The 18,585-nt window shown below is 39.4% G+C and overlaps 1 protein-coding gene across 1 annotated transcript in view; it reads left to right on the forward strand.

The window, feature by feature from the left end:
• The window catches only part of LOC116272788 (fibrillin-1), a 236,939-nt gene that overhangs the window by 189,087 nt on the left and 29,267 nt on the right, over positions 1-18,585 (forward strand). The window contains exons 44-49 of the mRNA XM_031661595.1: positions 3,390-3,512; positions 7,171-7,296; positions 9,244-9,360; positions 10,922-11,050; positions 11,697-11,816; positions 15,178-15,303. Of these exons, the coding sequence (XP_031517455.1) occupies positions 3,390-3,512; positions 7,171-7,296; positions 9,244-9,360; positions 10,922-11,050; positions 11,697-11,816; positions 15,178-15,303 (741 nt within the window). The remainder of the gene's footprint in view (positions 1-3,389; positions 3,513-7,170; positions 7,297-9,243; positions 9,361-10,921; positions 11,051-11,696; positions 11,817-15,177; positions 15,304-18,585) is intronic.

The following is an 18,585-nucleotide window of genomic DNA, read 5'->3' on the forward strand; positions in this document are numbered from 1 at the left end:
ATTTGATTTTATATGAAGAATGTTGGCATGCACATGTACTTTTTTCATTTTCAAATTACCTCCTGTTGCCATGTATATGTACTGTGATTCAGAGCATTCCTTATAGCACTTCATATTTTTCCCTGCATCTGGGAAAGATAGTTCTGTTACATTTTAGTAAAAGGGACATTACTGGTTATTAAATATACCATGTGCCCAGGATAGTTGGAATAATTTTCTATTTAATACTTACACTTCGGGCCTCTAGCAGGGTTTTTATTCATGTTAGAAAGGGTTATTACCCCTCAGAGCACATATTATAGCACATATGTCAACATTGTAATGTTAAAAAAAAACTTTTTTGTCTAAACTGAAGACAACTTATATACCACAAGTAAAGTTATAGTCCTAACCACATACTTGTTAAGTTCCTCTCACCAGGCTTTCAGTTACTGTGGCCAAGTGGGCACATGTCCCTTACTCTGCCTGCTGTGTGAGTTAGTGGGAATGGGGTGATAGCCATTCCGAGCCTTCCTAAGAAGATAGCCAATTCAGACCTTGGCCTGAGTCCCTGGTCTTTGGGAAGCCATCAAGGATCAGGTACCTGGAGAGGAAGCATGGATGTGGGAGAGGGAACCCACGGCAGATGATCTTACAGTGCTAGAGTTGGCCGTCTCCCTCACAGCCGCACTTTTCCCCGTCTCAAGCATGCTCAGCATGCCTGCCACCTGCCTGTGGCATTTTCCTCCCCACCCTTCCCCTCAGAGTTCGCTTTGATGATTACTGTACCCAGGTACCTTTTAACCACTTACACTTGCTGAGGCGGCAGCCCTTGGCCAGAACCCATAGACAAGACCACCCATGACCACCAAGGTAACTTAGACCTTGCTAGATGCATGAGATTAAACACATGCAGCTGTACCAATGCAAGGCATTTTGCTGTCAGGGTAGCATTCTGTGGATATTGAGATAACTAAGTACTCCAACTTCTGATTGCCGTTTCACAGAATATCCGTCTTCAGGGTGAATGTTTAATCCAGGATCAGCTGCTTCCCAGCATACTCTTAGCTCTTAGAATATGAAAATGAGGTTGAGTGCATACATGCCTCGGCAACGCTGAAATTAGAATGGATTGCAGAGGTGATTTAGGGAGCTTCCATACCTCTGCTCTCACCAAGTAGCCACATTGTCAGATGCCACATCATAGAAGTGCTTGTCTGTGACACTACTCAGTTTCTCCAATGGCACAGTCTGCCCCCTGTGTTTCTATACATCCTGAATTCAGAGCAGGGCAGACTTGGTGAGTGAGGCGGTGCTGGGTCCCTTGTAACCCAAGGCAGGCACAGTCCTACTCCTAGTCTGTTGCCCAGAGAGGCACAATCCACCCGCCTTAGACAGGAACCCCCGCTGACTAACTGACAGTCCTGAGGGTTTTCCACCACAGAACCACACCCAAGAGGCATCGGCTGATATATCTGCCACCCCCTTGTAGGAACTTCTTTGGCCGAGCCAACTTCTGTGTAAAAGCCCAGAACTGGTACTAAGGGCCAACCCTCACCTGTTACAGTGCATCCCCTCTACTGGACTTAGTCTGAATTAGATTGTTCCACTGGAGCAGGGAAGAGGGAAACGTATTTTGCCCCATGATACACCATGGACATGTAGTAACTTTTGTGATGCCATGAATTTGAACTATATTAGGTATCTGTTTTTTGTTTTGTTTTGTTTTGTTTTTTAAGTAGACAACCTCCTAAGCAAAGTCAAAGCCCTGGAACACACAATATCCATTATCCAAAATCTTTTCTGTTTTAATGAGAGTTGGTTTGTTTTCAATAGTTTTATGGTGATTCCCATGTTAGGTTTTCTTGATTTGACTGCCTTGTGGCAGTAATTTGAGCAGGTGTCTCTACAGCCCTGCACCTCAAAGCACTCTCCACAGACCAGGAGCACCTGCATCAGCTGGGAACTTATTAGAAATTCAGACTCTCAGGCCGTTCCCCAGACATGCCAAGTCAGCATCTGCCTTTTAGCAAGATCCTAAGTGATTCATGTAGTCTTTAAGATTTGAGACATTCTGCTCTTGCAGCCTTTCAGACAATAGCAACCTTATTGAATCATAAAATCCAGATCTTTGAGTAAATACAAGGCTTCCTAGGATATTAATCTATACCCATGTCAAGTGCTGGCCCTAGCAGCCAAGTTTCATGACTTTTTTTAGACATGAACATCATTAGAGTCCATATGTGGTCATAAATCAAGCTCTTGCATTTATAAATATTACTGAAGTGGGAAAGTTTGGATAACGGGCTTTCAGTCTTCCTTTCTCTCTCTTTTTTTTTTTTAAATAGACTTTATTTTCTAGGGCAGTTTTAGGTCCACAGCAATATTGAGAAGAAGGCACAAAGATTTATCATATATTCCCTACCCCTACACATACACAGCCTCCCCTATCATCAGCATCCCCCATCAGAGTGGTGCATTTGTTACAATTGAATCTCCAATGACATCATTATCACCCAGAGTCCCCTGTGATGATTTACATTTGAGTTCGCTCTTGGTGTTGTACATTCTATGAGTTTGGAAAAATTTATAATGGCATGTATCTAGTATTTCATAGCTATTTTTAGAATAATTTCACTGCCCTAAAAATTATCTGTGCTTTGCCTATGTATCCCCTGGTCTCTCCTAACCCCTGGCAACCACCGATTTTTTTTACTGTCTCCAGAGTTTTGCCTTTTCCAGAATGTTGTGTGGTTGGAATCATACATTGTGTCACCTTTCCACATTGGCTTCTGATTCACTTAGTAATATACATTTAATTTTCTTTTCTTTTTTTTGACACGGAGTTTTGCTCTTGTTGCCCAGGCTGTAGTGCAATGGCATGATCTTGGCTCACTGCAACCTCCACCTCCCAGGCTCAAGCGGTTCTCCTGCCTCAGCTTTCCAAGTAGCTGGGATTACAGGCACGCACCACCATGCCCAGCTAATTTTGTATTTTTAGTAGAGACGGGTTTTCACCGTGGTGGTCAGGCTGGTCTCAAACTGCTGACCTCAGTTTGATCCACCCGCCTTAGCCCCCCAAAGTGCTGGGATTACAGGTGTGAGCCACTGCACCCGGCCATATTTAATTTTCTTCCATGTCTTTTCATGGCTTGATAGCTCATTTCTTTTTAGTGCTAAATAACGTTCCGTTGTCTGAATGTACCCCAGTTTATTTATTCATTCACCTATTGGAGGACATCTTGGTTGCTTCCAACTTCTGGCAATAAATAAAGCTGCTGTACACATCTGTGTTGTCTTTTCAATGGAACAGATCAAAATAAAATATAAATTTGTTTTCATATGAGAGGCTTTGTTGACTGGACACCAGATTCTGTTCTCCTTCAAATTCAGTTGTCTTCTGCTCGTAGATATTGACGAGTGTCAGAACGGCCCAGTGTGCCAGCGCAACGCCGAATGCATCAACACTGCAGGCAGCTACCGCTGTGACTGTAAGCCCGGCTACCGCTTCACCTCCACAGGACAGTGCAATGGTATGTAGTGCCCCACAGGCTGGACATGCCTACCCGAGAGTTTGTCTTCATGAAGCTTCAGATATCTGGATTTATTTTCAGATAGTTAAGCTGAAGAATATATGAGTTAAGATTTAGATTGATGAACTCTAATAACTAAATTGGAAAAAAGGGTATTGTCAAAATGTCTAAACACTTAGCTTTTTAATCCTCTTTCTGGATGAGATATTTTCAAAACAAGAAGGAAATCTTTTGCATACATAGATTTCATATTTGCCTATCTGCTGCCCTGCCTGCAAACACTCACCCCCACACATTACACGCACACACACAGTTATGCATACACACACTCCCCTAAGCAACATTTAGGACCAAATGATTTTTTTCCTTCCACAGAACCCCTCTCAGAAAGGTGAGGTTTTCACCATCTTGGCTACATACCCCAAATCTAGACAGTGAAGCTCTCCTAAGCTGGGTCAGATTAATCTGCTTAAACAGAACAAACAAAACCATCGGTTTTCTTCCCAGTCATCTTACAGGTCACTCACTGAAGGCAGCAAACATCAACAGCCTTTATTAGCTGTTTATTACCATGTCCCCTAGAGGTTAGATTTTTTGGTGTTCACTTTTGTCAAGGATGTGATAGAAATAGGCAGCATGCGCATGTTATCAATTTCAGTGCATGGTGAAGTTATTCAGTATCTGATGGTATCTTGTAGCCAGTGGTATAAAAATGTAAAAGACTGGTGTTTCAGCCCAGAAGCAAAACAATACCTCAGAATGATTTTCTAGTAAATTTTTAAGTAATTCTGAATCATTGTATATTTAGCAAAAATCACTATATATTTAGCAAAGCAAATCATTGTATATTAGTCAGGAAGAATGTGTTATTTTGCTCATGGTTCATTTCACAGGGGGTTTCCTGGATATTTTATGCATTCGTGAATGAAACAACACAGGGGGACGTGGTCAGATTTTCCTTCAATTTCCTTGCCTACCAGCGATTAAGTGGTAGGAAGTGCACTGTTCTCTTTAGGGTATTTTGCATTGTTTTATGAGACCTTGGTGGGAAGAGGGTGTAATTGCCAAACAAAAAGTCACATTGAGAATCAAGACTTGTTTTGTTGAGTTTAAAGGAACATGTGTAAGTGTTTAGCATTTTGTGAACAGAGCTGTTGCTATCCATGTATTAAAAATACAGGACAGGAAAAGTGGGGACTTCTCTGATATGAACCACAATACCCTAGCGAAACTTGGCATTGATACCACTTCCCTGCATTTTGCTTGTAATTTATATTTCTTTAGAACTGGATGAAATAATTCCAGTCAAAATAAAGAATTGCTGATAATATAGAATGAGTCATTTCATACCATTTCACACTCAGGTAAGAAGTGGGACAGAGCTATTTATAGATCAAGATAAGACATTCAGCCATAGCCTGCTGGGGCTTAAACCCTTTACTGTTTTCCTGTAGAAGACTGACACACCTAAAATGCACCCAGCCATAAGTGTTGTGAGTGAGAATCGTTTGCAGCCAAAAGCTTGATTTCCTTTATTCATTGAAATCTTCAGAAGAAAGGGAATTAACTTGAGTTTTGCAGCCATTCAACCAGTTGGGTTGAAGACTTCATTCTAGAAATGTCTTTATTTATGTGTTACTTTTAAAATATCTTTAAATGCTATTCTATACTTGGCATTTTTTTTCAGGCATGCTATAAAGTACTCCTTTTTGCCTCTGTTTAAAATGAAAATAACTAAATCTTTCTCTCCATCATGAGATCTTTGTTTCAATTCATAAGTACATTATTTCACACCCCAAGTCACACCTGACCATAGCACCCACATTATTGCTGAGAGAGCTCAGAGAACAATTAAATATCTGAGTTCAGGATCCTAGTCTGACAGCAGAAGCTGGATAGTTAGAGCAAATGCAACCCCCTTTTGAAATGTCTTGCCCAGCTGAAGACAAGAAACAGTTTCTTCCCAGCTACTTCCTTGTGGTTTCCTCTCTCTCTGTATTGACTGTTTGGGTTTCATTCCACAGTAGCCTGTTCAGAACTCCTATCCCAACCTCAAATATGATCATCTAAGAGTTCAAATTCTGGTGCTTGTAGAAACCTAGATTTCTGCTCTAGTTTTACCAGTAGAACTCCAAAGTACTCTCCATATTTCATTTTTCATTTATTTAAACCATCATGAAATAGGGTAATGGATGAAAGGAAATTCCTAATTGGGGATCCCTTTCTAATAAGATCCTTAAGGCTCTCCATTTCCTTGTGGAAACCAGATATGAGACGGGCTTTGTCCCCTGCATACTTCGAGGTCCAGTCCTACCTGAAGGTGCCAAAATTTTGGGCCAACTATGGTAAGACCTGACATACCCTTCCTCAAGATCAGAAATCAGTCTCCTCTGCCTATACTGGGAAGCAGTTGGCTCACTTTAAATTCATTTTCTCAAATGGGAATAATCATAATTTGTTAAATAGCATTTCTGCATAGGCCAGTAGTAGTTCCTAAGCTGCTCTATTTCAATTTCCCCTCATAATGATATACTCAACTTCACTTCAAACTTCTAAATGGTATGATGATTCATCTACTAAATAGGAGATAGTCATAAAATGGCAGCCCGGACACACGAAATGGAGGAGATATCCATGATTCTGGCACAAGCAGGGTTGCTGTGTGCAGCAAAAAAGTGTCCATTCATGATGACTGTGTTCTGAGTAGACCTTTCAGGCAAACAGCAAGTCTGGATTATTTAACTAAGAGCGAAATGCCATCTGCCCTACAGCATCTGCAGCAAAGATGGCACTCCATGTGCTTTCTTCTGTGACAGTAGGAAAGTCAGAATGGCACAGTGCTCTTCAAAGTACATTTACTCTAAGCATAGAGCTTTAAAACATTAGAGACATAAGGTAGCATGTAATTATGTCATATGCGAATTCACGCATTAAATTCTGCCCCTCAGATCATCAGATTTCAGGAAAGCAACAAAGATTCAGTTGATGGTAAATATAATGTAGAGCTTAAAGACTGGCAGAAGCAAGATGAGAGGGCTTCCTTTTAAATGAATGGATGAGAGTAAAAAGAAAGAGACAGTGTTCAGATTGTCACATGCTAAAAGGAGCCCTATGTAGACATTAATACTTGGTGAAGATGAAACAAAAAGTTACAGGAATAAGACAAAGAGATGCAACTTGAACAAGGGGCCATGTGGGTTGTCCATCAAGAAAAACTTAATCTTAGGCATGGGATTTGACTTTGATATAAATTTCCAAAGGAAGCCATGAACTATCCATGACTTGAGGCACCAAATCTTAACTAGACAAAATACTTCAATTAATTCCACAGTCTGTGGTGCTGCGTAGGCTGATAATCAAACAGAAAATCCTCCCAGCTTGAATTTTTCCACCCATTTTACTTCTAAGTCTTTTCATCTTTCAGAATATTTTTTGATTACTTCCCCTTGTTTTTTTATTGTGTCATGTATTGTTAACATACTCTGACCATGCCTGGTAAATGAGAGTAAGTTTTAATCCATTTTGATGCAAAAATAAATAATCTGTTTCGCTAACTTAGTTTAGAGCTAGGATTACTCCTGAGAACAATAGCTAGAAGTAAGTTATTCAATTGTATTTTGTCTTCGAAGTTCTCACTTAAGATGCTTTTTCTTTACAGATCGCAATGAATGTCAGGAAATCCCTAATATATGCAGTCATGGGCAGTGCATTGACACAGTTGGAAGCTTTTATTGCCTTTGCCACACTGGCTTTAAAACAAATGCTGACCAAACCATGTGCTTGGGTAAGTATGCAATTATTATTCTTTTTTTTCATATGCTATTGAAAACTTCATTTGAATCTAAATATGGATAAAATTTAATGCTAAGTCTTTTAGTAGTATTTTTGCTATCTACAAAATAAAAACATGGACAGATACGCAGCAGTGATATCCTATTTAATCTTTGGCAATCTGAACATGATAAACCTCTTCCTTGTTATTCATTTGGCTGTGAGTTTAGAAAAAATTGACTAAGGGGTAAATTGAAAAAGATATACAAAAAAATAATTTTTATTAATGTTAATAGACTATTATTCATATGTAGTATTGATATGGATTTCCTTTTGAGTTGAGCTTTTGAGTGTGAGATGACCATTTTTTCGAGAAGGGTTGGTAGTGTGTACCAGATTCTCAAAGGCAAATTTATAAATCCTACAAAGGCAAAGAAAAGTTAATCGTTTTTCTAGAGGAAAAAGAGCTCAGGATTTTAAATCTCTTCCCTGATTTATCTAGTGTCAGGATGCTGATGTAGAATAAACTTCAGTGTGTGATCAATCATTTTCTCCTTTTCCTTCCTTTCTTTTTCTACTTTAAAGCAGTCTCATTAAGTCTTTTGGAGATATTAAGAACATAAATCAGATTCACAGCTGAAAGAACAGTTAATATCATAATGTTTAAGCCCTTGACTTTGGCTGTGACTGGGTTCATTCATTTGGGAACATTCTCATGAAGTTGTATCTTCTTCAGAGTAATGACAGGAGCACTGACAGCCCTGCTCATCACTGGGCAGCTAAACTGTGCAAAAGCTATGATGACCCTCCCCAACTTTCTTTCTACATCTCTCATCTGAATTTTCTGGAGCCCCCTAACATAGAACCTCCCCAACCAAAGAACTTCACCAGTTTGGCTAAAAATGAATCAAGGCAGAAATTCTTGATTGCTAGCAGTGACTCATCTGGGTGTAGTCTTCAACCACAGACACACATTAGAGTCCCTTTGGGTTAGCAATAGCTTCCTGATTCAGGAATCACAGATAATTTATCTTCATGTCCAAAATGTGAAAAGAAAGGAAATCCTACCTCTAATCATTACATTTTGCTATTCTCCATTGTTACCTTCCACTCTCTCTCTCTCCTTTCATCCTTGTCCCTCTTCATGGTGCCTCATTCTTTCAAACCAGCGTAACAACTTTCTTTCATTAAATTTTTTCTTTCTTCTTTCTTAATATAATGCGCACCTACTCTTTATAAGAAATATGCTAGCTGTTGTGATGAGATACAAAGACATATAAGACGCCAAAGTAGCTTTACAAAATCATCAAAGTACAGACCAATCAAAAGGCGAATAAGAATGCAAGCATGTATGAAAAGAACAAATTAAGTGCCATCTCTTTGGGGTGGTTTAGAAGAGTGAGAGAAGTCATCATTGGTGGAAGTTGTTCTGTGTTTTTAGGGGTATAGGGAAGAAGGAAAAGTTGTCTGAAATGACAGGTGAGCTAGAAAGCTGAGTTATTTTGTTGCTGATTGTGGGGTAATGCCAGGTGAGTCACTGCTTTTTGGTAAGTTGGAGTGAGAATCTTGAAGGTTGAAGTTTGCCAAAGGTGGCAACACCTCAAGACCCAGATGCACACAGAGTTTTTTCCATTTTCAAGTGAAAATATTTGAGAGAAGTGGCAAGGGTGGAGAATTCTAGAAGTAAATAGAATAAAATAATTCTTGTTCAGGTCTCATGTCCTTAGCTTGCCTCCTTTCACTGGCCAGCCAAGGAAACAATTTATTCCCAAGGTTTAGAGCTCTGCCGCTACCTGGTTTTTTGTAGGGATGACTGCTGCTGGAGCTGATACCAACATCAAGAAGTTCTCAGCCTATGGATGAGGCTTGGTGAACCCTAGAATGCTGTTTAGCCACTGTAACCATGTAACCACTTTTTCTACTTATATTTATGTTTCTTCATGGCCTTTCTTCCTACTAGACATAAATGAGTGTGAAAGAGATGCCTGTGGGAATGGAACTTGCCGGAACACAATCGGTTCCTTCAACTGCCGCTGCAATCATGGTTTCATCCTTTCTCACAACAATGACTGTATAGGTGCGTGTGCAAAATTGTACATCAGCAAAGGAAGTCAGTTTTATATGTGTTCTTTGTAATTAGCATCATTTCTAGTGTTCCAGCTGTCTTTTAAAATTCTATGCTATCTTATGCATAACAGTTGCTTACGGGACTTGTCAAATACGGTGTGCTAATTCCACATCAAATATATTCCAGAAGTTCCCCTTACCCGTGAGGGATATGTTCTGAGACCCCCAGCAGATGCCTGAAACCACAGATAGTACTGAACCCTCTATATACCATGTGTTTTCCTATACATACATACCTAGACTGAAGTTTAATTTGTAAATTAGGCATGGTAAGAGATTAACACAATAACTAATAAGAAAATAGAACAATTATAACAATATAATGTGATAAAAGTTATGTGACTGTACTTTCTTGTGTGCGTTCTCTCTCTCTCTCTCTCTCTCTCTCTCTCTCAAAATATTTTATTGTACTATACTCACCTGTTTTTGGATAGCAGCTGACCTTCGATAACTGAATCCCCAGAAAGCAAAACCATAGATAAGGGGGAACCACTGTAACTATATCCATTACTTTTATTAAAATGCTCATTAGCAGCTATAATTTTTATGTCTATTTTGCTGTAAAATAAATTTCAAAATAAATGGAATTAGATTAAGCTTAAAAAATTTTAAATACACAAAAGTGATTCTTTGTACAGAAATTATATGATTCAGGAATATGAACCTTCTGGTCTAGATGTTTCACGTAGCCTCTCTTAAATAAATCATTGAAGCTACAGACTCTCCCTTCTACAACATACTCGGCAAGAGTAATAAGCCAAGTTCTTTCAATTTTATTGTGCTATAGGCTAATTTAAATATTTCTAATTGCAAGAATATAAAATAATGTCCTCAGCTGAATTGTGTATTAGAATTTTATTTTTTAAATCAAAAAAATTTTTTTTTTGTTTGTTTTTTTTTTGTTTTTTTTGAGACGGAGTCTCGCTCTGTCGCCCAGGCTGGAGTGCAGTGGCCGGATCTCAGCTCACTGCAAGCTCCGCCTCCCGGGTTTACGCCATTCTCCTGCCTCAGCCTCCCGAGTAGCTGGGACTACAGGCGCCGCCACCTCGCCCGGCTAGTTTTTTTTTTTTGTATTTTTAGTAGAGACGGGGTTTCACCATGTTAGCCAGGATGGTCTCGATCTCCTGACCTTGTGATCCGCCCGTCTCGGCCTCCCAAAGTGCTGGGATTACAGGCTTGAGTCACCGCGCCCGGCCTAAATCAAAAAAATTTTAAATCGAAAATTTAAAAATAAAATCTAAAGGAAAATCAAGGAAAAACTGATAGGAAATTTGAATATAAATTGTCAGTCTCTAATATAATAATGTAATCTTATTGTTAAATGTGCATAGATGCTTAAAGCCAGTTCTGTTGTTGCATACTAGATCTTCACTGGAATTTCTTGTTTGGCTAAGCCAGCAAAGGCCACTACAATTCAGAAAAAAGTATTTTTTCCTTCAAAAGTTTTGATTATTGCTGGGATTATGACATCTTTGGAATATATTAAAGGATTGTTGGGGGTTCTTCTGCAGATGTCGATGAATGTGCAAGTGGAAACGGGAACCTTTGCCGAAATGGCCAATGCATTAATACAGTGGGGTCTTTCCAGTGCCAGTGCAATGAAGGCTATGAGGTGGCTCCAGATGGGAGGACCTGTGTGGGTAAGTACAGGGCTTGGAAAGACCTGGAAAGAATGCTTCCAGAGACCACTCAAGGAATCGTGCAGTCTCTATTCTAATGCTGCTTTCTGGAAACCTGGAGGAAAAGTCAGAGTGGAATTATATTAATCCTCCCTATAAATATGGCTTTGTTTTTATTTAAATATATATATGTACATGTATATGTATATATATATATATAATCACTTTTTCCCTTATTTTAAAAATTAAGCTATTGTATTCTCAGAGAATACTTAAACTGTTAAACAGCAAAATTGTTAAATTGCTCTGTAAGCAATTATGATTTCCCTTCTCAAATTTTTTTCTTTATAATACTTTCGTAGTAAGCTCTCATACCTTTTGAGTATCCTTAAAATCTTTATATACTCACTGACTTCACATGCTACAGTTTTCTGGAAATACTTAATCTGATGTAGGTACAATAAAATATGGTGGTTATACTATACATTTTTGAAAGCTGATAAAGCTTATTTTTATTATCACTTATTTTTCTCCATGGTGGAATTTTATGAACTTTAATTTGCTTTGTGTATTTCTTTGATTTATTCTAGTTTTTTTTGAATTTTAATTGTTTGTTGGAAGTTACGCCTGTGGGACCCTCTTCCTTATTTTTCCCTTTTCTTTGCAGATATCAATGAATGTCTTCTAGAACCCAGAAAATGCGCACCAGGTACCTGTCAAAACTTGGATGGGTCCTACAGATGCATTTGCCCACCTGGATACAGTCTTCAAGATGACAAGTGTGAAGGTAGGAAGGCTGTCAATGTTAGCAAAGGAGGAGTGTCGGGTATCCACTGGACTTAGCAAAATGAGAGTTTTTGTGATGACGTCTTCATTTTGGAATACTTTATCAGAAACGAATCCAAGGGCGTAGGGTATGACATGGTCTCATCCTTCTGGCAAGACAAGAAGCACTAATTCTCATGCTGATCTCTAATGAAGTTATTTTGCTCTGTGCCTATGACTGATCATATGATCCTGACTCTTTTCCACTGTGCTTTCATACGGTTGGTAGGAATGCTGTATCCCCCTCCCAGTATTTCTCAATTACATTTTTTAAGTGGCTATTCTTTGCAGCTAAAAATAGCTCCTGATTCCAGTTAAAATCTTTAAATGACCACACTCAAGTTTGGATGAATGTGGTTATATCATTTGTCTATTTTGTTTTTACCTATAGAGCAGTGGAAATGTGTTATTTGAAATAAATTCTCAGTAAATTTTATAGTATTACATTCCTTTTCTTTTCTTTTTTTTTTAATGGGGACAGGGTCTTTTTTTTTTTTTTTTTTTTTTTTTTGAGACGGAGTCTCGCTCTGCCGCCCAGGCTGGAGTGCAGTGGCCGGATCTCAGCTCACTGCAAGCTCTGCCTCCCAGGTTTACGCCATTCTCCTGCCTCAGCCTCCCGAGTAGCTGGGACTACAGGCGCCCACCACCGCGCCCGGCTAGTTTTTTGTATTTTTTAGTAGAGACGGGGTTTCACCGTGTTAGCCAGGATGGTCTCGATCTCCTGACCTCGTGATCCACCTGTCTCGGCCTCCCAAAGTGCTGGGATTTCAGGCTTGAGCCACCGCGCCCGGCCAAGGGACAGGGTCTTAATCTGTCACCAGGTTGGAGTACAGTGGCATGAGCATAGCACACTGCACACTGTAAACTTGAACTCCTGGGCTCAAGTGATTGTCCTGCCTCAGCTTCTGGAGTAGCCGGGGCTACAGGCATGCGCCACCATGCCTGGCTGATATTTTAATTATTTGTAGAGATGGGGGCCTCCCTATGTTGCCAGGCTGGTCTCAAACTCCTGGCCTCAAATGATCCTCCTTCCTCAGCCTCCCAAGGGCCTTCCTTTAACCTCAACGAATATGTCATATCATTAAGTGAAGGACATTAATTACTACAATTTCATAAATAAATAGGGTTGAAAGGATTTTCAAGAAGTCACCTAGTTCATGCCCCTGACTTTAAACAGGTCTGCATCTAATCCTCAATGAGAATTTTCTCTACTTTTAATATCGTCAACTAGAAATTTAATTATATATCCAATTTAAATAACAATCAAGTGGTGATATTTAAAATGGAAATACCTTATTGAAATTGTCTAATGCAAATTTTTTAAGCATGTTATTTTACTTTTATTGAAAATTGGCTTTATTTACTCTATTATCAATACATCAGTTCGCTAAAATGAACAGAATGAATATATATAGAAAGAAAAATGACTGCACAATCAATGAATGTGTCCCTTCTACAATATTTGGCCCTATCCTGATCAGTTGGCATGTACAGGCTAATTTCTACCATAACAGAAATAGTCATAGTAATAATAATTAAAAACAACCCAAAACATTTGAGCATTTTCACAAAAGTCAACTTTTCTATTAAGAAAAGGTTGGATATAGGGGGGGAAGGAGTGTTGGAATGGAGTAATTCAATCAGCAATAGTAGCTCAGATTCATTAATAAACCACAGGGAACATAACACAAGTATAAATGCAACCCAATAACCTGGCATGATGGAGAAGCTGATTTTGCATTGCACAGAAAGAGGATCACTTGGCATTGCACATTTCTAGAATATTTATTGTGTGGTATTTGCAGTATTAAGTCAAGATAATAAAGTTAATTTCTCAACTTTTCCTTAGTTGGGTCTCTTGAGAATAAAGTTGTATAACGCAAGTACATTTTGGTGTGGGTAGAAACCTTTGCACAAATGTGAAAATAAAGGGCCCAGGATATAAGAATATTTTGTCTTTTGTTTAAAAAAGAAGTATTCTCGGCCGGGCGCGGTGGCTCAAGCCTGTAATCCCAGCACTTTGGGAGGCCGAGACGGGCGGATCACGAGGTCAGGAGATCGAGACCATCCTGGCTAACACGGTGAAACCCCGTCTCTATTAAGAAATACAAAAAAAAAAAAAAAAAACTAGCCGGGCGAGGTGGTGGGCGCCTGTAGTCCCAGCTACTCGGGAGGCTGAGGCCGGAGAATGGCGTGAACCCGGGAGGCAGAGCTTGCAGTGAGCTGAGATCCGGCCACTGCACTCCAGCCTGGGTGACAGAGCGAGACTCCGTCTCAAAAAAAAAAAAAAAAAAAAAAGAAGTATTCTCATAAAAGTAGCATGGCTCAGAATTAAGACTTAACACTTTGTTCACTAAAAATTCCTGCTGAAAGTCAGAAGGAAAGATAAGTGAGTTTGTTGGAATAGAGTGGGCATATTTTTCTATAGGTAATCATGTGTTTTATTGACCAAACCAAGCCAATTTTGAAAGTAGAAAAGGCACTATTAACAATAAAGTCAGGCCAACCGGCATAAGCTGGGGCTTCCCCAGGCAAACTAGGACATATGGTTATTCAAGCCATTCAAACTTCATATTGGCTACTCTTAACTACCCCTGTACAGGAACTAAGATGTGTAATATACTAAAGAAAACGGGCCACAGTTCTAAGTGTACCATTTCATCTATATGATGAAAGAAAAAGCCTGTACAAGAAAGATATTTTTGTGTCTTTAGAAAGATTAACCCACAAATCAGTTAGGAGCCTCATCTTCTATGATATCGTTAGTTAGCCACTTCATAGGATTATACTTACTGTCATGAGTCTTAGTGTTCTTGTAAAATTCAGTTTTAGGGCTAGAACACGGAGTATTGGGAAAAGTTCTGTGGATGATTGGAGGGGAGTAAATTTGGTTCAAAGGCCTAGATCTCACATTGAGTGACTCACTATCAATGTGCTTAAAGTTTCAGCATTTCTGCTTCCTGAACAATGGTGCAATGTGACTCTATAGAGTTTCATGCTTCTTTCCTGGCCTAGGGTACTATGAAATTACTCTGACTTTTCTAGTTAGCCAAGCAGCTCAGTCTGGGTAAGAGATGTTTGTCACTGCACCCCTTAAAAGGCAGTTGCACATTCCATTTTTATACCAATAACTGTCAAAACTATTTTTTTAAAGCCATGACAACCTAGAAGTCCAGTCCACAGCATTGTGGTACAGAAAAATACCTTTATTATTGTAAGAGTTTGGAAACTCGGCTGCCCTTTGTATGTCCACATTGTGTATTTGGTACCTGATGATGTCTCCATCGTGTTTTGACTTTGTTTGACTCATGTGATTCTTTTAGATATTGATGAGTGTGTTGAAGAGCCAGAAATTTGTGCCCTGGGCACATGCAGTAACACTGAAGGCAGCTTCAAATGTCTATGTCCAGAAGGGTTTTCCTTGTCCTCCAGTGGAAGAAGGTGCCAAGGTAAGTGTCTTTGAAAGCTTTGGGCTTTCATTGCTCCATGTTTATTTATGGTGGTCTTATTTTTCAAACATGGCAAAGCTCTGTTTCTTTGTGAACAGGGAGATGGAGAGTTTTCATTCACCCAGAGGTCTAATGATAACCATATGTCAGAAGGTTCATTTTCACTTTTAAGGTTAAAAACTCATCCATCAAGTTATGGTTGCTTATACAATTGTACTGACATTTAAACCTCTCTCCCACTAAAAACACAAATGCTGATAGGCCCGTCAGTGGGGAAGCACCTTGAGCCACCAAAACAGCAAAGCCTGGGGGAAGTTGAGCTACATACATATCCCCTACATCTGAAGAGATCAGCTGAAAAATATGGGTCCAAAGTTAGACTCAAGAATGCAAAACTGCACATTAACCCATCTGCCCCCGCAATATAGTACCCATCCCTTATATCACAAATTCTCCAAAAAAACAAAAATAAATGTAAACTGACCAGGATTCTTGCTGGGCCATTGTTCATTTTTAGGAATAATACTTGTCAACTATTTCAGTAAAGACTTTCAAGGGTTTGCCAACGACTTTCAAATTTTAAACAAAAATCAAAAGGATCCTGAACTTCGGCATAACACAGCATGTGCTTAAGTCCCAGAAAACTGTTTAGACTTCTCTAAACAATACAATTGTGTATGGCTATCTACATACACAGACTAGTTTCATGAAACAAACATGTATTTCTTTTTTTTTCCACTTGTATCTTTTGTTGTTTGGTTGTTATTGTTGTTTTGGTGTTGAGTTGGGTTTTTTTTTTTTTTTTTTTGGTTGTTGGGTGTTTTTGTTTTTGTTTTTTTTTTGCATGGTTTTTTAGTTTTGCTTCCATATTACCAAACATGGAAGAGGCACTGGATATCATTTAAGATTCAAAAAATTGAGTTTGGGGGTCCCAGCCCTGCCATATTTAGTCTAGAACAAGTCATTTAATCTTTTGAAAGCTGAATTTCCTCATTTTAAACAACAATAATATCTGCCCAACCAGCCTTACTGGATATGTGACAAAGCTTTGTTAGTTTCTGAGTCCTTCGTAGACTCTTATTGTTATTCTAATGATCTGATTAAGTTTTTACTTTTCAACTAGTTATTTGGGAAGTAAGAAGGAGAGTGTTGAGAATTCTCTGGTTGCTTTCAGCTTGTTGGTAGTTGTCAGTGGTCTGTGTGGATTTCAGGGTGGTGCTTAATTCGAACAGATATTCTGCATGGTACAGACTAGCCAGATAAATTCTAACTCCTACTCCCTTGTTTTTGTGTGCCTTTGGCTTGGCCTGAATTTGGAAAGAAAGCAGTGAGAAACCAGGTGTGAATCTGCCGATGTGGCAGGCCAGAGGAAACTCCTAGGCTATTAATTCAATTTGCACTGGCCCATCACAGAGCAAGCTAACGCTGCAGGAAGAATCTGCCCAGCTGTGAGCAGCCCTGCCACATGCTCAGCTCCAGGAGGCAGAGCCAGAACTGAGGAATGCAAGCAGGGAAAGTGACTTTTGTAGTTCTGATGAAATTTCGAGGTCATTAAGGGCTCTTTGCAGATGGACTGGTAAACAGGCATCCCAGCGAGTCCTAAAGTATGTGGGTGAGCACAGCTCTCTTCCCCAACTCAAGGCACCCTTGATTAATAAGCCAATTCTAGAGAATCACCACAAGCTAAAGTAAATCTCCTACAGAACACAGATTTTGCTGGAGCCAGGAAATTGAGAGCTGGGTTTTTGTTGTAAGATGACAAATTAGGAGTCAGACTTCTATTGCCCATGAAATGAGAAAATTCCACAGAACCATGGATAATGTTTTTTAAAAAGCGAATGCCATAGGGCTCAGGTGGACAGAGACTGGCACTAAAGACCACAGGTGTAAATGAGCCACTCCCACTTGCAAAGTTCAATGAAGGGAATTTGCCACTTAGGCTGACTCAAAACTTCATGCATTTGAGTCTCTGTCTAATGCCAAGATTATTTTTTTTTTCGAAGTGGAGTTGTGTAGGGGGGAGAGAGCTGGGGTCTGGGATGAGGTCAGCTATTAAAAGAAAAAAGAATGAGAATTTTAACACACTAATATTTCAACATACATATTTAAAGAAACACTACAAACTGGAAGAAAAAGCAGAGAATTAAGTTTTCATATATTTGTTGAGACATTTTTGTGAGTTGTCACTGAATTATATCTAAAGGTAGTTGGAGGCATAAATAATAAAAACAAGACTGATAAATACAAAACATTATATGTCACAAAGAACTTGAAGAATAAAAGAGATCAAAAGTGTTCTCCAAGAAACGAGAATTTGTTCAATCTTGAAGTTTCTCAGCAAAGCGAACATTTGGGTGGCAGATATGCCGCAGGACTGACTTTTATTGCTCTTGACCTTCAGAAGGATAATTCCTTGAAAGGTGCTTGCCAGGTCCTACCCACAACAGATGGGGAAGTGGAATAGAAATTAGAGAGATGGGCCGGGCGCAGTGGCTCACGCCTGTAATCCCAGCACTTTGGGAGGCCAAGGCGGGCGAATCACGAGGTCAGGAGATCGAGACCATCCTGGCTAACACGGTGAAACCCCATCTCTACTAAAAATATAAAAAATTAGCCAGGCGCGGTGGCGAGTGCCTGTAGTCCCAGCTCGGGAGGCTGAGGCAGAAGAATGGCGTGAACCCAGGAGGCAGAGCTTGCAGTGAGCCGAGATAGTGCCGCTGCAGTCCAGCCTGGGCGAAAGAGCGAGACTTCCGTCTCAAAAAAAAAAAAAGAAATTAGAGAGATGATTTATCTAGATGAGTCGGTAGTCATGAAAAGTTGAGCAAGTTTATTGGGGAGGCTACCTGAATTTGATTTACATAACTTGGTAAATATAATAGATAGACGGATAGATAGAAACTTTAATTCATGAAAACTTTTCCTTTATCTCTGGCAACTCTGTTATTCCTACATTGTCTTCTTTATCATGAAATAAAAGCTGGTAAAACTGTTTTATCAGAAGTGCTTAGGTGGTTATGATAGTATCATTCCTGGGATTGAAAAACAGTGATGGAAGTGAATGAAAAAGGCAGAGGTGGTCAGATATAAAGAAAGAATAGTACAATATGGGTATGAAAGCATTTCTTTTAAACCTGCAGATTGTGGCCTCTGTGTAATGAGAGGAGTTTTGCAAGGCTTTGAGAAGTCAAGTTTGAGGGAAAACACAGTCCATACCCCTGGTTGAGCTCACTTTTTGGAGTCAGTGTGTTCTATAAGAAATGGAAAGGCCCGTTTCCAAAATTA

The sequence above is a fragment of the Papio anubis genome, unplaced genomic scaffold (genome assembly GCF_008728515.1).
Source record: "Papio anubis isolate 15944 unplaced genomic scaffold, Panubis1.0 scaffold20, whole genome shotgun sequence".
Classification (NCBI taxonomy): Eukaryota; Metazoa; Chordata; class Mammalia; order Primates; family Cercopithecidae; genus Papio; species Papio anubis.